The 27,571-nt window shown below is 45.0% G+C and overlaps 1 protein-coding gene across 3 annotated transcripts in view; it reads left to right on the top strand.

The window, feature by feature from the left end:
* The window catches only part of SCLT1 (sodium channel and clathrin linker 1), a 134,205-nt gene that overhangs the window by 45,188 nt on the left and 61,446 nt on the right, over positions 1 to 27,571 (top strand). For all 3 annotated transcript variants that reach the window (XM_089777978.1, XM_089777979.1, XM_089777980.1), the window contains 4 exons: positions 4,361 to 4,451; positions 6,506 to 6,597; positions 9,693 to 9,870; positions 12,989 to 13,087. In XM_089777978.1, coding sequence (XP_089634104.1) covers positions 4,361 to 4,451; positions 6,506 to 6,597; positions 9,693 to 9,870; positions 12,989 to 13,087 — 460 coding nt within the window. The remainder of the gene's footprint in view (positions 1 to 4,360; positions 4,452 to 6,505; positions 6,598 to 9,692; positions 9,871 to 12,988; positions 13,088 to 27,571) is intronic.

Genomic DNA, 27,571 nt, shown 5'->3' with positions numbered 1-27,571 from the left:
TGTAGAAACTGGAGGAAGAATTGTGGTATGTTAACTGACTAAGTAGTTTGAGAATTCAGCTGGAGGTTGGTTTGAAATTGGAATTGGTTAGGTTTGACCTTTCAGAACAGGCTAAACTCGGTTACAGGAGAAATAGAAATCTGAAAAACCATCTAAGGTAAGTAGTAAGTGACTTACATTATCATAAACAACATTTCTGACAACATCTAGGTGTGGCAGTATTGAAGAAAGATCATTCTCTTACTACATAGATATTTTGTTTATCTGTTGTTGGTTTGTTTTCTGTGCATATTGTTCTCACTTCTGTTGTGCTTTGTGGGAATAAACTCATTTTTAGTTTTGTGTTGCCTTGTTAGAGATGGATAAACAGATACATAAATACATCAACACAACTGTATTAGAACCAGAAACACAAAAGGGGTAACATGGTGTAGGTCTGAGCAAACAAACAACAAACCTTTAAGAAATCCTTGTTGAAAACAGATCCAGTATTTATGGGAAGATAAATAGATAAGGAGAAATGTATTATAATTTTTAGCATGATAGTCTTTTTCCAGTTCTTGTTCTGTCTTTTTAATGTTAAATGTTGTATAAGGGTACAAATTCAGAAAAGAAATGTTCTTACCAATGTGCATATCCCTGTTGAGGTCAAGAGAAATGTCCAATTCCTGAGCTCATAGGCATTCCTCTTCTCTTGGACTGCTTCCTGTCCCTGGAGTCATCAAGATTCGTTTCATCTCCATTAAAATGAAAATATAGACTAGAGATATAATAGTGTAACAGATGGTTAACTGATGAGCATGAGCTCATCGGTTAACCTTCACGCAATGCCACACATAAAGAAATATTTACAAAAATAAACACATTTTAATATCCCTAATGTGGACCATTAGTGCTCTTTACTTGCAGCCCCTATGGTAGGGTAATCAGTCTGTGCTCACCTGCTGACTGTATGATTCTGGAAGGGCCTCATGTGCTATCCTGTTCAAGATTGTGAGGGAGTTGAAAAGAGGGGCGCCTGATTTTGAGGGAATTGAAAAGAGGGGCGCCTCGCCTTTTGGCCCAGCTAGCCCTGCTCTGCTTTACCTGCAGCTAATACTAGGCCTGGAGGGAGGATAAAAGGAAGGTGCCTGGCTCAGTTAGGGGCTCACCAGCAAAGAGCCAGGAGCGTGGTTCTGCAGTGTGCAGGACAGGAATTAATGTCTATCCATTTGGCCAGCCAGCAGAGCAAGTAAGCCTCCACCCCAACCCTGGGTCAAATTGGGGAACCTGCTAGACTCCTAACAAAGGGAGAAACCTGGACTCTTGGGACCATGCCCCAAACGTAAATACTCTACTAATATAGTGGGCTGGAGTTTTTAGGTCAGGGACACCAGTAGCAGGGTCCTGCTCTCTCGTCCTGCTAGCTAATTCCACACCTAACCACTAGGACTTCTTGCTGCCATGGAGACCCAGCCACAAACGCTAAGGTTACTTTTCTGATAACTATTATCGCTACAAGAAGGATGAATAAATTGAAGGCCATGATGGCTGACTGCCCTTTCACCACATTCCATAAGCACAAAGTCTTAGTGCATTTGTCTCCCATGTTTCAGCCAAGTATGGCTTCCCACTTTCTTCATAACCAACCCATACACATACCTATCTTCTTTCTAAAGCAAGATACTTCAGAGAGAGAAATAGTGCCTTCGTACCCTTAATTTACATAGAACCCTACCCTAAGTTGTTCAGGAAGATTCCTCACTCATAGACTCATAGACTTTAAGGTCAGAAGGGACCATTATGATCATCTAGTCTGACCCCCTGCACAGTGCAGGCCACAGAATCTCGCCCACCCTAAAGTATTGGTTGCTGTAGTGGAAAGAAGGGGTAGGCCAAGGCCATCTCCACTGGTTGGATGACTGAGGGTTTTAGGATGTATTATGTTCTGTTATTAGGCCTGTCTCCTTTTCTGGAGATACCCTTTCCACAAGAGCACAAGTTAGTGATCTGTCCACCCAGGGAGGCTAGCCCCTCCCCGTGTCCCTTCCTCTACCCCTTTCACACTCATAGGAACCCAAAGCACACCCACCATGGTCCACGACCCCAGTACTGCTCGGCTGGGGCAGAGCCGAAACTTAAGGTTTTCTGTGCCTGGGGCAAGCTACTGAACTGCCCCCTGAAAAATGATAAAATGCTTATTTTTTGTAGTATTTGTATTTATTGCACGTGTTGTTAATTTCACATATATTCAGATTGCAAATAAATGATAGTAAAGATATAAATGAAATATTTTAACTTTCAAATTTTTAATTTTGCGCCCCTAATGTACTGCGCCTGGGGCAAGTGTCCCACTTGCCTCACCCTTGTTACGGCTCTGAGCTCGGGGCAGAGAGTCATGGTGTGCCTAGTCAGAAAGAGGGTGCAAAGAAGATGGTGGAACCATGTTAACATAGGCTAGCCTCAATGGATTAGTCATCCATCACAGAGTCTTACACCAGAGCATAATGGGAAGAGCAGGTGTGAACCAAACTCCAAGCTACCACTCTACATATGTCAGTGAGCAGTACATTGTGAAGCGTGGTCATAGTTGATGCTTGTGTTCATGGGTGGCGGGTATAATAGGCCAGGAAAGCTTGACCTATCCCCTCTTCCTATCCCTGTTCTGACCATTCCCAAAGGCTCCCACAGCAGACTGTTGCTGCTTGCAGACTGGTGACTCTTCCCACAAAGTGGATCTGTTAACTTAAAAGTGAAAAGCCTTCCAACTTGATAAATCTATTAGCATAACATTGAACATGTGAAAGAGCCATTAAGACAGAGAAGGGCAAGATACATCCCGCAGTCCGGATTGGGCCTGCCAACCCACTGGATCCAGCTAGCAGGCCACGCTGATGGGACTGTCAGGCATAGAGTGGCCAGCCACTTCAGAGCAACCCCCAGCTTTAAGCAGCTGGCTGCTCTGGAGGGGGGGGGGGGGGACGCTTTGCATGCTTTTCCCGCACGTCAGAAAAATTCTTCAGTTCCTATTAGCCAGTTTCCAGCCAATAGGAGCTGAGAGGTTTAGCTAGGGGAGTAGAGGCAGCACATGAAGCCTCTCCCTCCCCTCTGGTGCCCAAAGCAGAGTCACAGGCAGACAGCCATTTGCAGCAGCCTGGGACTGCTGTGGGCAGGAAGCCTGCCTCAGGGTCCTGCAGGGCTACTAGCCCAGAATCACCTAAGTAAGCACCTCCTAGTCAGGGCCCACTTCGTCCAACACCCCAACTCCATGCTCCAGGTCAAACCCTCTGTACCCTCCCTCAGGATACAACTCTTTTCCTGTGACCGAGGTGCTTTCAAGTGCTCAGGGTTGGGACTAGACATTGGAACTGAGTGCAGGGACCTTATCTTTCCCAGCTGGCATTTAGGTATTGTGGAGTAGGAAGCCATCTGATTCAAATGCAGAGGGGACAAAAGCCAAACCTGGGGAGAGGAAGAGGAGTAGGCTAGGACCAAGAGTACGGTGAGACTGAGAACCAACATGGTGAGGAGGCTGAGACTGGTTGGGCAAGGACACTGGCACTGGGAGATGGGGTAGGTAAAAAGGGAAGACAGACAAGAAGCAGAGTTTTGGGGATAGAGTGGGACCTGAGACTGGCTGGGCAAAGAGGCTAGGTTAAGGAGCCAGAAATGAAGTTTAATTATGCCATTTTCTCACTTTTCAAGGCATGACTTTGCAATCTTAAGGTGGTGGTGGTGGTGGTGGTTGTTTTTCTGTGACTGGTTTAAACGTAGCCCAGCGCACTGGATAAAGGAGGAAGGAATCTGTGTTGTTTCCCCTGACCTAAATCAGAGTAAGAGTAGAGTTGCTTTATTTCCACTGGGGAAAACTGCCTAAGTACCGTACCATCCTTTGACCCTACTCCAGTTTATCTTCCCCTTCCTTCTCCATCCCAGCCAAACCTGTCTATATTCTGAAGCACATACACTGAGATTTTTGAAAATGGCTAATGATTTTGGGTACCCAATTTGAAACCTATTAAGAGGGCTTGATTTTCAGAGTCCTGAGCCTTCAACTTCTGAAAAACAAACCCCTTTAAAATGTCTCAAGTTGAGAACTCAGAAATTTGAGGAGCCCAAAATCATCAACTCACTTCAGAAAATTTAGGTTATGGAGTCCTCCACAAACTTTTATTCAGCAGTACAATGGCTTATGTACCTCCTGTTTGGTGTCCTCTCGAATCTCTTCCACCTAACAGTCAGTAGCTGCTGCTGCTGTCCCTGTGTGAAAAGTTTTGATGATATGGTCGACTTCACATGATTTTATAAATCATCTGTTAAGTTCTGGGTTTTTTTCACAATCTGATAAATGTAATTAATTGAGGGGTATCTTTATATGCAGGCAAGCCAAAATAGATGTGAGAACAGCAACTGCTAAAGTTGATGAAATGACAAAACTGTTAGCAGACCTTCAAGTCCAAATGAAGAGAAAGGTATTCTAGAATAACTGAAGGTTTTAATTGACTATCCTATTGCAGGGGTCGGCAACATATGGTACGCGTGCTGATTTTGAGTGGCATGTGCACCCATAGCTGGCTCAGAGGCACCTCTGAGCACCCAGCCGCTGTGCGCACAGACTAACCTGCTGCTGGCACCTTCCCCCTTCCCTGGCAGCAGGTTAAGCTGCACACACAGCAACTGGGTGCTCAGAAGTGCCCCCGAACCCGCAACGGCTCACACCACCACATTCCCCAGTTCCAGTGTGGTGCACACTGCCGCTGGTGAGTCCCCACCACCCTTTGCTCCACCACTGTGCACCCGATAGCTCCCTCATCCCTGCTGCAGGACTACCTCTGGTGCACGGGGTCTGTCTGCGTTGCAGCTGCCTCCTTCATCTCCAGGCTGCTGTTTGTTCTTTCTTACAGCAGCTGCTGTTGCCCAGAGGAGGGGGGTGCCGAGTGGGTTCGAGACCGCCATAAAAACCAGTAGAGCTGCTCCTGGACCTCAGTGCCTTGAAGTGGCTCCATGCACTGCCACTCTTTCCTCCCCGTCTCTGGGGGAGTGGCAACGCACAGAGCTGCTGGCTCTGCTGCAATCCGCAAGTTGGTCTGTCAGGGTCAGGGCTTTCTTCACCTTCCCCACCCTCCATGCCTCCCAGTAGAAAGACAGAGCTGATGCTTTGCAGCCTCCTGGCTGCGTGGGCTCCCCCACCACATGGACGGGGATGAACTCCCTCCCCACCCTGCTGGGGGAACGACAGTGCGTGACACAAGTCCAAAAGCTTTCCCCACTGCAAGGAGTTGCAAAGCAAGGTAAGCGTCCCTTCTCATTCCCAGACCCCCTGCACCTCAATTCTCCTCATTCACTCTCCTCCCCTTGCCATGACCCTGCAATCCCAGCTTGCACCAACACCCTCCCTCCTGGCCAGATACCCTATCTCCATCCTGCTCCTGCATCCACCATTTCTCCTTCACTCTCCTGCCTGGCCACATACTTCAGTTTCCCTTGATCTTGCTTCCTCCCCTTGGCCAGGCCCCATACCCCAGCCTGCTTCTGCACCATACCTCCTACCCAGACCTTGTAACGTCTCCCCCTTCTGCACTCCTCCTCCTTCCCACTCGCTGGCAGCCCTGTCCCTCACACTGAACCCCTCATTTTTGTCCTCATCTCAGAACCTAAGGGGGTCTATAAAATCCACTAACTCTGGAACCCTATAAAAGTAAATCTGGCTTATAGAAAGCCAAGAACCTGTCCCTTCCCCTTGCCCTGTGAGGCTGAAGGACCAGAGGAGTAAGCTGTCTCAGTTGGGAGCACATCAGTGAGGGTTAGGGGTTTTTGTAGGAGAATTTTGCTCCTTGCTTTTGTGGTCCCCAGCAGTGTTCCCTCTAAGCTGTGGGGCAGCACAGCTTCACAAGTGATTCATCAACCCTGCCCATGCAGGGAGCCCTGAGCCTCTGACTAGGTAGCGCTGATTAATCACCTGTGAAGCTGTACTGCCACGCAGCATAGAGGGAACACTGGTCCCCAACTGATTTTTCTGTGGGTCAGTGGCCCCTGACCAAAAGAAATTCCCCACTCCTGCCATAAATAAAGAAAGCATTGAAACCTTTTGTGTTGGACATAAATTCATATTTTACTTGATTTTAAAATGAAATTTGATAAATTATCATGAGAGAGTTAAAATGCTTAGCCTATTTAATAATTTAAATTAAACCATGCTCCCTAGCTGCAGTACTAGCAATTATGTAATTAACGGTCAGTTTCCATTAGCAACTGGTAGTCTGTGAAAAGATTAGCGTTGAGCCAGGTAGTTCACAGGGTGCACGGTGGAGAAAGCCCCTCCCCGTCCCACGAGAGTGGCACAGGTCAGGGTAGGAGAGTTAAGTCTTGGCATGCCACTTCAGAAAGGTTGCCGACCCCTATCCTATTGCAAACATGAAACTTAAATAATTTAAAAAAAATTTGTTTCTATCTAGAACATTTCATTTTTTTTTGTGCTCAAGCAGAGTTCAAAAGAAAATGTCTGAGTAATTGCTATGATTTCTAGGAAGAAGATGTAGTATCTGCTCGGGAGAAAGAGGAAGCATCAGACAAACGCTTGCAGCAGCTACAATCAAGCATAAAACAATTGGAGACAAGGTAAATAGATGAATGACTCTGTTAAATGTGACTGATGATATTTCTAGAAGAATAATGAAAGCTGAGGTTTTCTTTTAAATGCTTGTGTTCTATAGTTTTGAGTGATCTAGTTCTCTAACTATATTTTACCTGCAGATTATATTTATCATAGATTACTCGTATTTTATCTGCTTCTTTACCCCTACCTTCTCAGAGTAGTTTCTTATCTTCCTTCTTCTCACCTGAGTAAAGGCTAGAAGACCACAGATCACTTGGTTTTACTCGTGTGTCAGTTTTGCCAGTGACTTTTTAGTCTGTGCACAGGTCCCGAGTTTAACTAATTTTATTAACATTAGCTGGAGTAGTACCCCAGAAGCTCCAAGCATCAGTTTGAAAGTATTCTCTTAAACTGTCCACCTTTTGGATGTATACAGCCACATTAAGACAAGTAAAAGTTGATTTCAAGTATCATTTTGTATCCTTTGTCCCTAGTAGGGACTAGGGACGTAATAATGTAGTTGATTATACACTAAACACATTTCCGCTAGTAAACTTTTTAGCAAGCTGGCCAGTCCTGGCTTGTGATGGGTCTTGGACCTACCCCAGTTGTGGCTCTGCAGTAAAGTGTTATTAGGAGGTATGCGAGCACGCAGCCCTGCTCAGTCCTGGCTTAGGCCGGGTCCAGGTGCTCAGACCTCTCTCTCCCATACAAGGACTGCTATCACATATGAGAGGTGGCAGCGCAGGGTGATAGGCAGCCAGTCTGTGAGGGGAGCCAGCTCCCGCCTGACACTGTACACCCTGCTGCCTCTGATATGTGATAGCCCTGTGCCCTGCTGCCTCTGATGTGATAGCCCTGCCACAGATGCAGCAGTGCGGAGTGGCAGGGGGCTCTTCAAGAGTGGGGCCAGAGCCATTCCCGGGGTCTATAGAATAGTCAAGTAACTGGTAAGAATACATGAGGTTACTTGACTATTGAATTAACTGATATTTAACATCCCCAGTAAGGACACTTAATAGCACAATAGAGCAAAAATGGTTTTTTTTTCCTTGTGGTAAATGTCAGTGATAAAGTTTTCTTGAATAACTAAACAAAGAGGATGTTCTATTAATTATAGTATTGCATGCTAATATATGTCAGAATGATTAAGGATTTCCATTACAATCTCTTTTCTTTCCCCTCTACTGCCCCCTTTTTAACCAGATGATAACTTGGCTTAATAAATTAATTTGGGGCTAGAATTTTGAATTAAATGTTTTAGTCATCAAATGTTTCTCAGATGACATAACTGAAGGAGGGGTTTTTTGTTTGTTTTTTGAAGTATTCAGAAACTATCACCTTAGAAGAAATAAAACAGATTCACGTTTCTTGGTCCCTGCTCCATGGGTGTGACTAGCAAAATCATCATAGCTAAAGAATCTAGCAACCCAATAGTACAAGAGCAGACCTGTTTGTAACAGTAGGAGTCTTATTGCCTTGAAATGTTGCACATGATAAATTCCTCAACAGTGGCTTTCAAGAACTCTTTTGCTTGAACTAAGAACTGTAGTCTTTTTATTTGTTTGAAACTGGACCTAAAGTAATTAGCCAGCCATAATTAATGTAATTTTTGTGTTGATATATATTTTATCCTGTAGATATTCAAAACCAACTTGACTGCTTCAAAAACTACTTTAGGTGTAGTCATAAAACGTTGATTTGTGGTCTATCATTACCATCACTTTAATGCCTGATCTGAACCCAACTAGGTCCCTTGGCTGTCTGTCTCTGCCTTCTTTTGTGCCAACCAGTAACTTAAATCTGGTTCAAGCACTAAACATTGTAGAGATAGTGTAAAACTACAAGCCGTTTCCCATTGCTGATGCAATTCTGTGTGTTTGTATATGTGTACACATGCAGATACCTACATGCACAAAAAATTGCATCAGCAGTGGGAAACGGCTTGTAGTTTTACAATAGCTCTAGCTAATATTATTGGTAGATGTTAATTGACATGGAATGGTGGAAGAGAGTGCAGGACAAAATTGCAACATGTATGGATTTTGTGTGTGTTAACACTGTTACATAAAATTTTAATGCCATATTTCAATTACTCCTCCCTCTGCTTTCATCAAGGAAAATGGTTTAAAATAACAAGAAAAATAAGCAGAGTATTTAGAAACAACTGTTTCTTTAAGGTGTACCTGTTCCTCTTTTTAAACATCTGATGTTAGAACCATTTGGTAGTGGTATAATAAATAATTTGACTTGGCAAAGATTATAATTTAAGGTGGGTAATAAATAACAAAAGAATTAACAAAAAAATGTTCTGCAACATGCCTTTTAATAAGTTTACAACTCAGTAGAGATAGCTCTGAATAACTATACCCTTCTCTCTTAACTTTGAACATACTGTTTATAATTCAACTCCTAACATAAGAATGGCCGTACTGGGTCAGACCAAAGGTCCATCTAGCCCTGTAGCCTGTCTGCTGACAGTGGTCAGCACCAGATGCCCCAGAGGGGGTGGACCGAAGACAATGATCAAGCGATTTGTCCCCTGCCATACTTCTCCAGCCTCTGACAAACAGAGGCGAGGGACACCATTTCTGTCCCCTCGCTAATAGCCTTTTATGGACCTAACCTCCATGAAATTATCTAGCTTCTCTTTAAACTCTGTTATAGTCCTAGCCTCCACAGCCTCCTCTGGCAAGGAGTTCCTCAGGCTGACTATGCACTGTGTGAAGAAGAACTTTCTTTTATTAGTTTTAAACCTGCTACCCATTCATTTCATTTGGTGTCCTCTAGTTCTTCTATTATGGGAACTAATAAATAACTTTTCTTTATTCGCCCTCTCCACAGATTTTATATACCTCTATCATATCCCCCCTCAGTCTCCTCTTTTCTAAACTGAAAAGTACCCATTAACTTCATTTGGTGTCCTCTTCTTTCATTCTTTTTCTATATGGGACATAGTGATAGAAGATTAAGAGGACATATAAAAACTTATACCAGAGAATTTAAACATAATAGTTTATAAGCAAATTTGTACTTTCTGTATATGAGAACAGGAGTGAAAGTGTTTTAGCAAGTTGCAAGTTCAGCCAGTGAGATGTTAGTGTTCTGATTTTTTTAGATTATGTGTAGCTGTACAAGATGCTGAACAGTTGAGAACAGAGAGAACAGCTCTAGAAAAACAAATTAGAGAGCTACAGACGAAGTGCACAGATCTAGAAGAGGAAAAATATGATGCAATTGTAAAAGTTCGAGACAGCATGCAACTCTTAGAAGAAGCTAACCTACAAAAAAATCAGGTAAGACAATGATGTAACTATTCTAAAGCCTGGTTTTATGTAGTAGACATGTCTAAAACTTTAGCCTGTTTAAAAATCCTGGCTACGATTTTCCAAGAGTGACTTATTGATTTTTGAGACATCAATTTTTGAATGTTCAGCTTGAAAATATCATTAGGGGAACTGCTTCTGAGAAGAACTTGAGTAGTACTGTCCAAAAAAACCCCAGGTCTTAAGGAAATCCAGAGTACTGTTACTTACATCTGCTGACTACATGTTACATTGATGCACATTTAATGAATTGTAATCAACAGCAAATGAAGCTAAGAGAGCTCAAATTTATTAGAATAAATTACAGGATGAACCTCCCAAAACTGGAATTCTCTTGTCTGGTAACATCCGTGATCTTACAAGAGACCGTGGTTGTTCCTGGATCAGAGAACCCCAATAGCCTAGCGGCAGGAGCGAAATCCAGAAGGGGCTGGGCTGAAGCAGCGGGAGGGGGCGGGGGCAGGGGCTGGGACTGATGGCATCTCCTAGCAGCCTGCAGCAGCGGGGCTAGAACCGGCAGCAGTCCCTTACAGCCTGCAGTGCTGCAGCCAGATCCCCAGACATCCCGTGGAAGTGGGGCTAGAATCTGTGGGCTGCTGCAGAGTCCGTGATAGCAGGACTGGGATCAGGGCTGGTGGCAGCTCCACCAGCCCATTGCACTATGACAGGCATGTCCAAAGTCCGGCCCGCGGGCCAAATGCGGCCCGCGGTCGGATTTAATACGGCCCCCCGCTTCTCCCGGCTCCCCGGTGCTTTTTTTAACTGGCGCGCTCAGCGCGCCGCTTCGGGCCGCCGCCGCTGCGGTCCCAAACCCTGCCCCTGCACTCCGCTTTGGGGCTGAGAGTGCAGGGACAGCCCCCGCTTCCTCCCCCTCTCCTGGCTCCCTGGCGCTCCTCTGACTGGCGCCGCTTCCGGCCGTGCCGCCGCCGTCCATGGCGGCCGCTGCGGTCCTAAAGTCCACCATGTAGGGCACGTCCGCAGCCCCGCTCCCCGCTTGGCTACGGGTTCGCCCTGCCCCCGGGCCGCCGTGAGGCCAGCGTGCCCTGCGCTCTCCGCCCGCCTCTGACCCTGCAAGCCCTCTACCTTGGGGCTGAGAGTGCAGGGACGGACTCCGCAGCTGCTGAGATCAGGGACGGACTCCGCAGCTGCTGAGATCAGGGACTGCCTTTGAACCAGACCTAGCCTATGTACTGCAGTCCAGATCTCAGTTTCACCCTTCACATTAGTGTAGGCAAGTTTTTTTTTCAATTGAGATGAATACATTGTAAAATCTCAGTTAATGTCAGTTGGTCTAAATCAGTTATAAATATATTTGGACACAACATGTATAGTTGGTGTTATGTCGTTTGCCATTTGCAATAAACTTTGCATAAAATAGTTAATTTGCATTTAATTTTAATGGTTCAAAGAATGTCAGGCAAAATGGTCGGCCCTCACGCATGTTCACTTCATCAAATCTGGCCCTCTTTGAAAAAAGTTTGGACACCCCTGCACTATGAGGTCAGAGCCCTGGACAGCCCACAGAAGCAGGGCCAGAGCCCACATACTGCTGGGGAGCTGGGACTGAAGCCCAACCACTTGGCAGCCCCTGGCAGCCTGATCAGGGCCAAAGACAGCCCTGGCAGCCTGCGGCAGAATGAGCTGCTGGAGCCTGGTAGGCAGTGTTTCCAGGGCAGCAGCAGCAAGTCCAGAATCCCAACAGGCTGTCCAGCAGGAAGTGGAGGTAGACCCCTAGTGTTCCCTAACCCCACCCAGAGCTGGCAGAGTTGGTGGCTGGGAGTTGTGACAGGGAATGTTTTAAATTACTCTTTTGAATCACGGGGCCCTGGGAAAATTATCACTCCTCTCAACAGTGGGCCTGGTTCTTTTTCAAGTAGTGTCACGGGGACACGCATCTCGAAGAACCATCGTTACTGCACCAAGGTGAGTAACTTCCTCTCCCTGGCATCTGTAGTTCACCACACGCTTTGAATGAAGGAGACAGAGGCATGCAAAAAACTCCACAGAAGTCTGGGAATCAACATCAGACTGTTTTCTCCATCTGGATCCTTGGGCTCTGTAGGGGGAGGTGGGCAGGTGTCTGGGCTCTGAGGGTAGGGGGACAGATGTCTGAGCTGGGTAGGGGGGCTGCAGCTGATCTCTGGGAGGAGGGGGTGCAGGTATCTGGGCCAGGGTGGCACTGTGGCTGGGCTGAGGGGGAGATGGTACAGATTTTTGGTTGCAGGAGGTCCGCAGCTGTGCTCCCGTGGGACTTGGGCCGGGGGGAGGGTTGTAGATGTCTGGTCCTAACAGGGCTTTGAGGAAAAAGGGACAAAAAACCAGAAACTAAGTTGTCACGTTTTTTTTTAAAACTCTACTTCTTTTGCACGAATACTTTTAACGGAAAAGTTTTTCCATTAAAAGTATTTGCGCAAGAGAGCATCTATACTGGCATGTGCCATCGGGCTTTCTTGCGCAAGAAATTAACTTGGCTGTCTACACTGGCCCAAGAATACTTGCGCAAGAGGGCTTATCCCTGAGCGGGAGTGTTGGAGTATTTGCACAAGAACCACTGATTTTGTACAGTACAAAGTCAATGTTCTTGCGCAAATACTCACGGCAAGTATAGACAGGCAACAAGATTTTACGCAAAAGCAAGTGCTTTTGCGCAAAATCTTGCCGGTCTAGACGCACCTGGAGAGTTTTCATGTCTGTGTTACAGACATACTTGCTGGCAGGTATTTTGAAATAAATTAACAAAAATAAATGAAACTGTTGTGATTTTTCAGTTTTATTTTGACAAATAATATTTGCTGATATTTTAATTTTTTGGCTCAGAATGCCCCCAGGAATAGTATTTGCTGCAATGTGATGGTCATCCTTCCTCGTGTTTTAAGTTTTATTGATTTCCTGACATACTTGAATTCACGTAGCCAATAGAATGACAAACATCAGTTACCTAATTTTTTTTTCTTGAACAGTGGTATTCTGATGTCATTTTGCAAGCTGTCATTTCTTTTTGTTCAATCAGTGACTTTTTTAATGGAAAAAAAATACTATTTTTATGAGTGGTAATTATGAATAAGTATTTTCAAATTGTTTTCTCTAGGCCCTACTGGGAGAGAAGCAAAAAGAAGGGGAGATAGAAAATATGAAAGAAGCAATTTCTCAGCTTGTACAAGATGCTGCTGCAAGAACTAGAAAGGAAGTATGTTATTCTCTTACAGCTTAATCTTCTGCATAATTTCCAGTGCTACTTCAATTTGTATAGTTTAAATAAGCAGTTAATATTTTAATACTTCTTAAAACAGTGTATAGCAAGTTCAGGATAAGTTCAGCTATACTTCAGTCTGTTCTTCATTGTGAATGTGGTAATGTGAATCCCGGCTCTTTTTTTTTTTTTTTTTTTTTTTTTTTTGGCCAAGGACACACTTGGTGTACCATGAAAATAGAAACTTCATACTTTCAACATGTCCAAAGCTTTGCTTTATCAAGGACCAAGCCTTTCAGGCTGTCTTTCCATGTCTTTGAGACTCTGGAAATCAAGAACACAGCCATATCAGAGGAATCCTACAAGCTGTGTGACATCTTTTCTAGCAAGGATTATCTTCCACTTCATAAATGAGGGACTACTCAACCCTGCTAGTGTGCAGTGGTAATCACTAGCCATAACATCCATTGCAAAACAGGTCAAGAAAGGGTGAGATTTGAGTACTACTATGTTTCCCTCAATCTAGGCTTCTTGGAAGCCTCAATGAGGAAAAAATGTTGGGGGGAGAATCTCGTACAAAGTAGGAAGACTCTTATCAAGCTATCAGAGGGGTAGCCGTGTTAGTCTGAATCTGCAAAAGCGACGAGGAGTCCTGTGGCACCTTATAGACTAACTGAAGTGTAGGAGCATAAGCTTTCGTGGGCAAAGACCCACTTCGTCAGATGCATGTCATCTGACGAAGTAGGTCTTTGCCCACGAAAGCTTATGCTCCTACACTTCAGTTAGTCTATAAGGTGCCACAGGACTCCTCGTCTCTTATCAAGCTGTTTCTTCACTTCTTTATGGCCATATCTGGCCTATCAAAAGGCGAAGCCTTCTCATCCCAAAGAATTTCAAAGCGGATCACACAGTGCATTTCCATTTGGTAGATGTCTAGCAAACCTCTTTTTCAAAACATCAAGACACACTGCACTAATGCACAAGTAGAAGGATCTGCCTGCGTAAGGAACATAACAGTCTGAGATCTGCAATGTGAAGTAACCAGTGACTTGCTTTAAACATTTAAGCTCTTGCCATGACAGCCAGGTCAGAAGCCAAGTTCAGGAAAGCAATCCTGCAGTCTGACTGACTGACAGAAAGGTCTCACTCCCACTATCCAGAGAGGACACTGCTTGCAAGTCACTTGCAGTGAAATCCACGTTAATTACAACATTTCAAAGAATGGTTATTTATGGTAATTTAGGTTATTTAATATATTGTTGTCAGTGTGGATCCCACTGTCCCTCTTCCATCCCACTTTTCAGAGCCCACAGCTACGTAAGGCTTTTGAGTTAAGAAGCTCATGATCACCGTCCTTATGATTTTGCATGGAACAATGAGGCTGCACAGAGCACGTGTGCAGCCCTGACAGACACTATAAAAAATAAAATACAATGTTGCATACATGAGGTACACTCATTTATTGTGGGATCCACATAGACTGCTACATCTGAAAGAATCATAGTTGCTAGAGGGGTAAGAAACTATTTTTCATTTTGAAGTATTAGTAAGCCAAGAACAACTATAACACACACATTTGAATGAACAGAAATCTTGAGCTGAGTAATATGTCAAGAGGCAGTAGTGGAGCTAGGCTTCTATTTTAGGAGAAGGAGGCTCTCTTCCCATTCTGCTAGTGAGAGGTAAGATGTGTGATGGGAAAGGAAGCAGCTTTTGATAAGAGGGAGGGAGATAATAGATAAAGAAAGTAAATGAGGTGTAACAGTTATTGAATATAAAGAGGAAGGTAGAAGGAGTGAGTGGGAGAGACTGTACTTGTAACTGTTTAAAGCTGAACTCTACCATTCATTCATACCATGCTTCACAAAATGTTCTGTGAATGTTCTGTGATATCATCTTGTAAAGGAATCTACCTTTTGGTACTCACAGGCTATTTTTCCAGAGCTAGAAAACGTGTATCATTAAAATTCCTCTATGCAATATTTTTAATAAATTGTGTTTAAGTATAGAAAGCAGCAATGAGTAAAAATACACTAATTTTTCTAGTGTGTTTAACAAGATAAAATGTAATAATTTTTTTCAGCTCATTACAAAAATGTGTGTGGAAATTGGCTATCCTGCACAGTCAAGGAATTATTGTTTTAAAAACAAAAATATTAGCTAGTGGCATTTTTACTATGTTTTTTTCTGTCTGTCATCTACTATATATTTGAGTGACTTTGTCTGTCGGTTGGCCTGTCTGTCTGTGAGTCAGTTTGTTCAAGAACTCCACCCAAATGGTAAGATGAAAGTACCAACGTTTGGTATACAGCTTTCTCTTATCATAACTCAAAGCAAGGTAAGGGTTTGGTTGTGCTATGACAGGGGTGTCCAAACTTTTTTCAAAGAGGGCCAGATTTGAAGAAGTGAACATGCGTGAGGGCCGACCATTTTGCCTGACATTCTTTGAACCATTAAAATTAAATGCAAATTAACTATTTTATGCAGAGTTTATTGCAAACGGCATACTTTTCATTTCGTCACATGGATGACAAATCTAAACAGGTGTTAAATCACTCTGCCTTTCATATCTGAAGGCCAGATGAAAAAAAAATCCAGGAAGCTGAAATATATGTCAGGAACATTGTAAAGTACATTACATATTATCAACTTTTAAGTTCAAAAAATATGAACAGCAACAAAACACCAACTATACATGTTGTGTCCAAATATATTTATAACTGATTTAGACCAACTGACATTAACTGAGATTTTACAATGTATTCATCTCAATTGAAAAAAAAACTTGCCTACACTAATGTGAAGGGCGAAACTGAGATCTGGACTGCAGCACATAGACTAGGTCTGGTTCAAAGGCAGTGGTTTTGATGCGCAAAATGTCACGCAGGTGAGAGTCACTTAGTCTTGTCGTCACGCGGTTCTTGTTAAAGTTCATAGCAGAGAATGTCTTCTCACACATATATGTTGAGCCAAACAAGCTCAGCATTTTCTTAGCCAATGTTCGAATCTCTTGAAACCGGCTCTTATCCAGTTGGCAGTAAAAGTTCACAAGAGAGAGCTCTTGGTGACGACTGCGTAACTCGCTGTCACAATGCAGCTCAATGAGCTGCAGCTCATCTGGAGCATCATCGGGGTCAACAGAGAATGGAGAGGAGAAAAGGCTGATCTCCTTTTCAATAGCTGCAAAATCCTGAAAGCGCCGTTTAAACTCCCCAGCCAGAGATGCAATGTCTGCTGCATACCTGCTCGTTTGCGCACTGATATTGTCCTGTGGAAAACTGTTCATTATTTCCTGCAACCCTGAAAAATGTATGGTATTGGGCGGTGTTTGTGACAACTGCCTTATGAAAAGTTGCAGCTTTGTCCCAAAGGCTTTGAGGTGTGAATAAAGCTGGTTCACCGCTGCATCTTTCCCCTGAAGACTCGTGTTCAGTACATTCAGATGCTTTGTTATGTCAACTAGAAACCCCAAATCAGCCAGCCAAATAGGATCAGATAGTTCTCGCATTGGTTGTCCCTTTGTTTCCAAGAATTCTCCGATTTCCTTTCTGAGAGAGTAGAAACGCTGCAGTGCAGACTCCCGACTGATCCATCTTACATCGTTGTGATATAAAACATCTTCGTATTCAGCCTGAATGTCCAGTAGAAACTGTTTAAACTGGCGGTGGCACAGGGCTTTAGAGCGAATAAAATTAATAGTCTTTAGCACCGGTTTCATAACATGATCATATTTGAGATGTTTAGCACAGAGAACTTGTTGATGAATGATACAATGGAGTTTAATAGCTTTGCCTCCTTCTTCGATCACCTTGTTACAGATTAGGGTTGATAATCCACTTCGTTCACCAACCATGGCAGGTGCCCCATCAGTAATAATCCCAGTAACTTTGTTCCAAGGCAGTTTCATGTCATCTATGGCGGAACTAACAGAAACAAATAAATCTTTTCCTCTTGTTTGGTCTGTAAGGCTCTGGAGGTCAAGTAGCTCTTCAGTCACATTCATTTCATCGTCCACCCCTCTCATAAAATCAGCAACTGAGCTGTGTCAGATAGGTCCGTGCTTTCATCACAGGCTATTGAAAAGAAGTCAAAATCCACTCCTTTGGATGTCAACTGTCTCTTAATATCTGATGAAATCTCTTCAATTCTCCGTGCTACAGTGTTAAGAGCCAGGCAAATGTTGGCAAACTCTTGCTTCTTCTCGGGACAGATATTCTCAACCATTTTCATAATGCATTCTTTGATAAAGTCACCCTCAGCAAAAGATTTGCAATTTTTAGCAATTAACGTTGCCACCTCATAGCTCGCCCTTGTGGCATTTTCATTTGACTCACGGGCTCTTATGAAAAATTGCTGTTGTGACATTAAAACAACTTCAAGTTGCTTCAACTTTTCACTGCGGTCGTGCCCTGTTAGCTTGTCGTATGTGCTATGTCTCGACTGGTAGTGTCTCTTGACATTAAATTCCTTATAAACAGCCACAGTCTCTTGGCATATCAGACAAACACAGTGATTCTGTATTTCAGAGAAGAAATATTCCACTTTCCACCTGTCGTGGAAGCGGCGGCCCTCACTGTCAACTTTCCTTCTCTTATTTACAGTCGCCATTTTTTTAAATTGCCCAGAAGGGGAAGGGATCATGTGAGCGCAGTGCCAGAGGTTTAATACACTGCCCAAGTAATACACTGCACTAATACACTGCCCAACAAGAATTCTCTTGCCTTTGTGGCTGTTTGTGGTGAAGTGTCTAATGATGAGCTCGGGCGTGTTCGCAGCTCCACGTGCCTGAGCCCGCCAGGAAGCTGACAGTGCACAGGGCCAATCACAGATACTGAGATATTTCCTGATCTCAGCAGCTGCGGAGTCCGTCCCCGCACTCTCAGCCCCAAGGCAGAGGGCCCGCAGGGTCGGAGGCGGGCGGAGAGCGCAGGGCATGCTGGCCTCACGGCGGCACGGGGGCAGGGCGAACCCGCAGCCAAGCGGGGGAGCGGGGCTGCGGACGTGCCCTACAGGGCAGGGTCTAGGACTGCGGTGGCGGTGGCAGCGCAGCCCGAAGCGGCGCGCTGCGCGCGCCAGTTGAAAGGAGCACCGGGGAGCCGGGAGAAGCGGGGGCCATATTAAATCCGACCGCGGGCTGCAATTGGCCTGCGGGCCGGACTTTGGACATGCCTGTGCTATGACAATGGGATGTGCTTGGAATGCGATTGTTTCTCATAAAACTGAAAGAGGGGCTAACAGGGATAATTATATTGTATAATGACCACAGGGGAACAGCAAGAGGCCAGATAATGGGACTGGGATAGCTACAACCCCATTGGGGCAGTGGAACAGAGGGGGCAGGGATGGAGAAAGGGACAGCTATCTACTATATATTTGAGAGAGTTTGTCTGTCTTCGTGTCTGCCTATCTGTGTGTCTGTCCCCTCACCTGGAGGACATGCACCTCTCCCAGCTGTGCCTACTGCAGCAGTCATGGACAGAGCACTTCTTACCTACCCCCAAGCTGCTGCGGTAACAGAAGGCTAGGGTTGTTTAGCTACTTTTAGGATGATTTCAAAATCTGATTTTTTTTTTAACTTCATACCCATTTTTAACTGCAATATTTATTTTTAATAAATTGTAGCTTTGCAGATGCTTAATTTTTATGGTAAATTCGTGGTTTTATTTGTTAGAGATACGTTATTTAATTGAAAGACTATATCTGGCCTGTGTGAGCAGGTATATTTCATAACTGCTTCTCATTCATATCTGTCAATCTTGGTGACACACATGCATTTTGAGTATCTGTAATATCTGTTCATTTTAACATATGCATATTATGAAATTTAGGTGCCAGTTACCTAAACACACTGTCTGTAACCATCACCACAGGTGCCTCATTCCTGGGAGGGGGAAGCATCCCTGCAATGTGGAGAATACCTACACCCATATTCTATACAGGGCCTCTGGTCTCCTTCAGAATCCCTCTTGCATATAAACCTATTGGAAGGCTACACTGTCTGCAACACTTGCTCACACTTCTTAACACTCATCAAGGACAAAGCTATTAAAATTCTTACAGACAACATAGTTTTAAAGACAAGGGGGAGCACAGTCACACTGGCTTTGTGTGCAAGTCATAAAACTCTGGCAGTGGTGCATCAGATACAATATCGACATCACTGCAGCTTACCTACATGGATGTCATGCCATAGTGGATGCACTCAGCCGAACATTTTCTTGGGACCACGAATGGGAGCTTAATAACATTGTCCTCCTACACATTTTTCCAATAGTGTGGGATTTGCCAAAATAGACCTTTTTGCAACAGTCCTAAATGCCAATTGCCCAAGCTTCTGCTCCAGGGAAGGTGTTGGTAGCCATTCATTAGGTGATACATTCCACCTCAATTGGAATGACCCCCTTCTTTATGCATTCCCTCCCATCCCCCTTTTGAATGGGGTGAGTCTGGATTTAATGCATCTGAGGGTAGTGAGGGACTTGACAAATGTCATTTCAGAGTCTTTGGCCATTACCTTTGAAAACTTGTGGACATTGGGAGAGGATTGGAAAAAGGCAAATATCATGCCCATCTTTTAAAAAAGGGAAGAAAGACAATTCAGGAAACTACAAACCAGTCAGCCTTACCTCAGTCCCTGGAAAACTCATGGAGAGGATCCTCAAGGAATCCATTTTGAAGCACTTGGAAGAGGAGAAAATGAATAGAAATAGTCAACATGGTTTCACCAAGTCCAAGTCATGCCTGACCAATCTGATTCGCTTCTATGATGAGGTAACTGGCACTGTGGACATGGAGAAGGCAGTAGATGTGAAATACCTTGACTTTAGCAAAGCTTTTGATATGGTCTCCAACAATATTCTTGCCAGCAAGTTAAGGAAGTATGGATTGGATAAATGAACTGTAAGGTGGATAGAAGGCTGGCTAGATTGTCAGGCCCAAAAGGAAGTGATCAGTGGCTTGATGTCTAGTTGACTGTGGGTCTCAAGTGGAGTGCCCCAAGGATTGGTTTTGTTTAACATTTTTATTAATGACCTGGATGAGGGGATGGGTTGCACCCTCAGCAAGTTTGTGGATGACACTAAGCTAGGGGAAGAAGTAGATACATTGGAGGGTGGGGATAGGGTCCAGAGTGACCTAGATAAATTGGAGGATTGGGTAAAAAAAATTTGATTAGATTCATCAAGGACAAGAACAGAGTCCAGCACTTGGGACGGAAGAATCCCAAGCATTGTTACAGGCTCGGGTTGACTGGCTAAATAGCAGTTGAGCAGAAAAGGACCCGAGGATTAGAGTGGATGAGAAGCTGGATATGAGACAACAGTATGCCCTTATAGCCAAGAAGGCTAATGGCATATTAGGGTGTATTAGGAGGAGCCATTTCCAGGAGATCTGGATAAGTTATTGTTCCCCTTTATTTGGCACAGGTGAGGCCACATCTGGAGTATTGTGTCCAGTTCTAGCCCCGCCCCGCCCCCCGACCCCCCCCCCCCACTATAGAAAGGATGTGGCTGCATTGGAGAGGGTCCAGCGGAGGGCAACCAAAATGATTAGGGGTCTGGAGCACATGACCTACAAGGGGAGGTTGAGGGATTTGGGCTTATGTAGTCTGCAGAAGAGAAGAGTAAGGGGGGGGATTTGATAGCAACCTTCAACCTCCTTAAAGGAGGTTCTAAAGAGGATGGAGAGAGGCTATTCTCAGTGGTGAGAAATGGCAGAACAAGGTGCAATGGTCTCAAGTTACAGTGGGGGAGGTTTTGTATGGATATTAGGAAAAACTATTTCAGTAGGAGAGTGGGGAAGTACTGGAATAGGCTACCTAGGGAGGTGGAGTCTCCATCCCTAGAGGTTTTTAAATCCTGGCTTGACAAAGCCCTGGCTGGGATGGTTTAGTTAGGATTGGTCATGCCTTGGGCAGGAGGCTGAACTCGATGGCCTCCCGAGGTCTCCTTCAGCCCTAGGATTCTATGATCCAAAAAATCAGATTGGACGTAGCTACAGTAATTCTAATAGCTCCAGTGTGGTCTTAACAAACTTGGTATCCTTACCTCAGGATTATCATGCATCCCTCAATCACATTCTCACTTCTGCCTCATCTGTTGTCCCAGGAATCACGCTGTGTTCTACACCCAGATCCATGAAAACTCCTATCTCGGAGCATGGCTTCTCCATGGTTCAGGGGACCAGAGCTGACCTGCCAGAGGAGGTACCAGAGATACTTTTGTACAGTTGCAGAGAAATGACTCGTCGTTCATACATCCTGAAGTGGACATGATTTAAGACATGGTGCCAACAAAAACAGATGACATCCATCCCAGTGTCACTACGCTTGATACTGGAGTATTTACTATGACTCAAAGGGTCAGGCCTATCCATGGGTTCAATGAAAGTCTATCTATCTACCATCACAGCTCTTCACCCCAAGATGGACCATTACTCTGCATGTATTCGCCCTTTAACCAAACAATTCCTCAAAGGACTTACCCTGATTTCCATAAACCCACCAAACCATGTGACTTCAGCCTGATCCATTGGGCCCTTAACTATACCGCATTCAAACCACTGGCAATTTGCTCATTACTATACCTTTCCATGAAAGTAGCTTTTCTTGTGGCAATTACATCAGCCAGAGGTATGCGAGAACTAAAAGCTCTCATGGCAGACCCTGCATACAGAGGCAGACCCTGCATCCTTCTTTAAGGATAAGAAGTCTCTCAAACCACACCCCAAGTTTCTGCTGAAAATCATCTCTTCTTTCCATCTCAACCAAACCCATCTATCTGCCAACAGTTTATCCTAAACCCCATATAGAGAGAACACATTACACCTTTCATACGCTTGATTTTGAGAGGACACTGGCCTTCTTCATAGGCATGCCTAAACTATTCTTCAGATCACCTAGACTTTTCATTGCCATCACCAAATACTGCAAAAAGTGTGCTATCTCTAAACAAAGACTCTCTAAGTGTACTTCTGATTGCATAAAACTCTGCTACCTTCAGTGAGCCTGGCAATCCTTGATGGGGAGTCATACTCATTCCTCTAGAGCCATGTCAGCCTCCACAGCTTTCCTACAGTGTCCCCATCACGAACAGCTATAGAGCCACTACCTGGGCATCAACCCATAGCTTTACACTGCGCTATGCCTTAGAACAGGGGTCTCCAAACTACGGCCCGCGGGCCGGATGCGGCCCGCGAGGCCCTCTCATCCAGCCCGTGGAGACTGTGACGGGGAAGAAACTCCCCGCACTAACAGCCCCTCCCCTGGAGAAGCACCGAGCGGTGCAGCGCAGCGGAGCCCAGGGGAAAGCCCACGGGGAGGGGAGCGAGGGCGCACAGCCGCAGGCGCGGCAGGCGAGGAAGGCGGCAGGACCCAGGAGGAGAAGGGGCAGGGACGCCAGGGTGAGCGGCACGCCCCGTGCGTGCCGGCTCAAAAGGGGGAGGGGCCGGAAGGACAGGGGCGGCCGGCACTCACTTTCTTTTGGGCAGGCAGCCAGGAGAGGGAAGCCGGAGGAGCCAGCGGGACGGAGGAGGGACTCTGGACCCGCGCAGCCCTTGCCCTGGGCAGCAAGACTCCCCGGCCGGGGGTGCGGGGGATCGGAGCCGCCAACGGACAGCCACACGCCCTGCGGACCGACGGCCGAGCCCGGGCTCTGCGCGTCCCTCACAGCAAGAGGGGTTGGGACTTGGCGTGGACAATTGCTCCCTATTGGCCAGTGCATTCTTATCCTATTGGCTAGCTCTCTCATGAGGTCACTAGTGGGCTGGGCTCTATTTTGGCATCCAGGAAACAATTTCACCATTCACACTAATACAGGTGTTCATGTGTAGTGTATCAATGTGTTATTAAATAATAACTGAATAAAATAATATTAAATAAATAGTTAAAAACAACATCCATGTTTTGATTGTTTTTTATTTGGACCTCAAGTGTGTAGTCGGCCCCCGAACTGCTGTTTGATAGTTAATGCGGCCCTCGGGCAGAAAAGTTTGGAGACCCCTGCCTTAGAACATCAAACAATATCCAATACTTCCTTCAGATTCTATGTACTGTCATTGATCACAGCACAAACTCTGAAGCCTTCTCCTTCCATTGGAGAGTGCTGCTCTGAAGTCATCTAAAGTGGAGTACCCACAGGGACAGCACTTGAAAAGAGGGCAGTAATTGAGGTTCTTTGAGATGTGCTCCCCTGTGGGTGCTCCACAACCCCCCTCTCCTACTTCAGAGTTTCTAAATTAGTCTATGCAGTCGAGAAGGGACAGAGTGGGGGTTGGTCACAGGGCATCAGTTAACTGCATGGAATAGCACAAAGCAGGGACCACACATGTCTAAGACAACCTGGCATTTCTACCAAAAATCTCGAACTACAAGCATGGGGCACTCAAGACACCTAAATTGGAGCACTCACAGGGATACACATTTTGAAGAACCTCCGTTACCGCACAAGGTGAGTAGCTTTCTCTTCTATCAGAACTAATGTCTACTGAACAATATATTCTGTAAGACCATGGTCATGTAATTGGATACTCTAACATTGGATACACTAATCTGGAACCCTCTTCTTCATGCAAGAACTTTAAATATTAAACAGCTCCTTAGTGGGAGCAGGTCCTATATTTTAAATACAGTAGAACCTCTAAGAACACCAGAATTGTCATCTGACCGGTCAACCACACATCTCATTTGTAACCAGAAGTTCACAGTCAGATGGCAGAGGAGAACAGCACAATATTGTTAAACTATTTCAAAAAAGTGTAAGTTTTTAAAAAATATTGTCAAGGGACAAGGAAACTGTTTTTGTGCATCTTTCGTTAAGATTTAAAATGGTTATTTTTAAGAGCTTTTTTCTTCTGCATAGTGAAGTTTCAGATCTGTATTAATGTTCATTTATAAATGTTTGAAAGAACAATTGTAACATTTTGTTCAGAGTTGCAGAAATTTGAGTTATGAAAACCCCCACTCCTGAGCTGTTCATAATTCTCAGGTTCTACTGTAGTGTAGATAGACATAGCTATTGTGTAACTGTCAGTTGCACTGCACTCTACCTGTATCTCCGTCCACTTTGAGATGCTGATCCTGATGTTGAATCATAGGAAGTGACAAACTCATTATTTTCTAGTGTCTTTTTGGGTGCTCCACTTAGGTCTCGGTGCATCCTTGCACTGCTAATCAGAGATTTTTGCTCAGCTGTGCCCCTCGTGCTTGGGCACCCCAGTGTCTCGCAGTGTCTTGCGCTGCTGCTATTAGTTTAGTGTGCATGCGCAGCTCAGTTCCTTTTCTACTGTCCTCAGCTGAAGACAGAGTCAGAGCAGTGCTCTCCTTTTCTGACAGAAAACAAATAGCATAGTTAGTTTAGTAATAGTTCATAGTTTTAGTCAGTCAATGACAGTTTTCAAAGTTTACTTTAAAAAAACTGCTGCCATGGCTTTTTTCCCCATCAACATGCGGGGCTCTCCCAGCTTTCAGAAATGTGACTTATGCTGGGACTTAATGCCTATTTCAGATGGATATGCATTCTGGTAGACATCCCTACAGCCATCGGGAGCGTCCGTTTGAAGATACACAGGGGCAACAAAAGCCTGTTGACAGGGCTGCCTCACCACCTTGTAACCACCATAGGCTTTCAAGTTTCACAAGCTTCCCCAGTACCATCAGTCTCCAGCACCACAGAGAAACGCAGGACCATATCACCTAAGAGAGCGGAGTCAGAGCCTCAGAGATCGGCACCTGTCGGTGCCGCTAATGCAATGGCACCGACAAAGCCTCAAATGCCACTGCCACCGGCTCCCACAGGCATCTCTGCACTGCCTGAACAAGCCGTTCTTGGGGAGCCTGAACCCAAACGCGCTCCGGCACCAGAGCACAAGAAAGCGTCACGAAAGATGTCATTTACAAAAATCCCCAGTCAGGTACATCACTGATACAAGGAGCCTGTTCACCGTGCTCTCCGGTGTTGTCTCATGCCAGCTTGCACAGGCACATGCCGGAAGGGGCTCCCCACTCTCCTATGCTGCTGTCACCATGAACCAAGTACGGCAGTGGGCAGCAGAGTAGATTCTCATTGTGTTAGTCATCCCCTCTAGGATTAGTGGCTTCCGAGCACTCATATTGAGATCATTCTCTACAACTGTCACACCTCCCATGGCTTAACCTTCACAACAATTTCAGACTCTGTGTCCCCCTTGGGAACTATGGCATGGGTATCGACCACGTTCCTCCCATACCTAATGCCCAAGAGATACATCACGTGCATTGCTAAAACACACGGCTACATGCTCCCTGCCTATATCTGCACATTCCTCGTCATCTCACCTGCCCTCAGTGATAACACAGACTTTACTCAAATGGCAATAACAACTTACCTCGCTTGGACTCGGAGAGTTCTTCACGTGATCCCCGATCTACTAGATCAGATGAGGGAAATTTCCAGGTATTGCCCTCTCCACCAGCAGATGACCTAAAACAATTCCAATAATTATTTTAATGAGTGGCTCAATCACAGGACATTACACTCCAAGAGATTCAAAACAAACAATACAAATTACTCATAATACTGCAACCGATGGCATCCTCAAAGATAGCTTCATTAATGGATAAGGCTATCTTGGAACCTTCAGAGGTGCTTTGGCAAACTCCAGCTTCCACCCCCCTCTCCCACAACCAATCACAGAGTGGACAGAAAATATTGTGTCCCAGCAAAAGGCATAGACATCCTCTTCTCACATCCCCAACCAAATTCACTAGATGTAGACTAAGTTAATCAAAAGTCCAAACACCCACCATTTAAATCTACGCCTCAGGACAAGGAACAATAAGCAGCTAAATATCTTCGGCCTGAAGGTATACTCTTCTGCCACCCTCCAATTTAGGTTATCGAATTACACAGCCCTCCTGGCTAACTACAGTCACGCCAACTATTCTAGACTATACGATCTTCCTGAGAGCAAGAGACCACACCTGCAGTCCATTATCAAGGACGGCCTATCCATAGCAAAAACATTGCAGTCTAGAGGGCAGTATGTGGCTGACACAGCATTTAGGGCCACAGCTACCGCAGTAGTAATGCATAGGGTCTCTTGGGGTGTGTCTAGACTACAGGGTTTTGTCGACAAAAGTGCACCTTTGTCGACAAAACTGTACCCTCGTCTACACTACCACCAAGTTCTGTTGACATAACGTCAACAGAACTTGGCAGTTTTGTCGACGGCGGTAAACTTCATTCTACGAGGAATAACGCCTTTGGTCGACAGAGCAGCTTGCTTTGTCGACAGAACTGCATGTAGTCTAGACACTCTTTGTTGACAAAGCTTCTGTAGTCTAGACATACCCTTGGCTACAATCATTAGGAGTCCCAAAAGAATTACAATCTAAGGTGGAGGATCTCCCCTTTGATGGATACCTACTGTTCACCACAAAGACAGATGAAGTGTAGTACTCAATGAAGGAGTCTCATACCACAGTCTGCACTCTGGGGATGTACTCTCCACCTTATGAGACACAAATACAACCCCTACCAAAGGTTAAGGGACTACAACTATTATAGACAACAGCAGAGGCCATAGGACAACGGGCCCAAGCAACGCTCCAACAGGAGGGGGACTCAGCAGAATCAGTCTCTAATGCTCAGTCGACTTCACACAAACAGCAAATTTCTTGGTTGGGGGTTTGAGCAACTAGCCCGTAGATCCAGTGCATCCAAATATCACCTTCCATCACTGCCTGAGACCCTTCTACTAAGAAAGGGCCCACATTACTACAGACAAGTGGGTCCTGGAGATTATCAAATCGGGCTACACAATCCCCTTTACATCTAGAGTCCATCCCCCTACCCTTTACATCCCCTTTACATCAAGAGTCCATCCCCCTACCCTGTCGCTCTTCAGAGACCCATCTCACGTATAAGCAGAATATGAAAGCTACTTACTTAGGGACAATAGAACCGGTTCCCACAGAACATGGGGGAAGAGGGTTCTCTTCCAACTATTTCCTAACAGCCAAGAAAACGGGTCTTGAGGCCAATTTTGGATCTCAAGAAACTCAACAAGTTCATCCTCAACAGAAAATTCAGAATGATGACTCTTAGAACTATCATACCCGCACTGGACAAAGGGGACAGGTTCTCCGCCCTTGACCTTCAGGATGCATATTTTCATGTAACCATCCATCCTGGTCACAAGAGATTACTCAGATTTGTGGTACGTCAAGATCACTACCAATACTGGCTCCTCCCCTTTGGTCTTTCCTCGGCCCCTCGAGTGACAACAGCTAGCATCTTTCTCAGAAGACAAAATGTCACTATCTTTCTCTACCTCAATGACTGTTCGTTCAAGGGATCCACACATCAACAAACTCTAGCCATTACAACCACTACCAGAGAATGCTTTTCCCAACTTGGCCTACTTATCAATATCCACAAGTCCGCCATATAGCCTACTCAAAAGATAGAATTTATTGAGGCACTTCTAGATTCAGTGACAGCAAGG

Source organism: Pelodiscus sinensis, chromosome 4 (assembly GCF_052426305.1).
Source record: "Pelodiscus sinensis isolate ZL-2025 chromosome 4, ASM5242630v1, whole genome shotgun sequence".
Lineage (NCBI taxonomy): Eukaryota > Metazoa > Chordata > Testudines > Trionychidae > Pelodiscus > Pelodiscus sinensis.
Note: the sequence above shows the minus strand (reverse complement) of the source record. Positions and strands in the feature narration are given on the sequence as shown.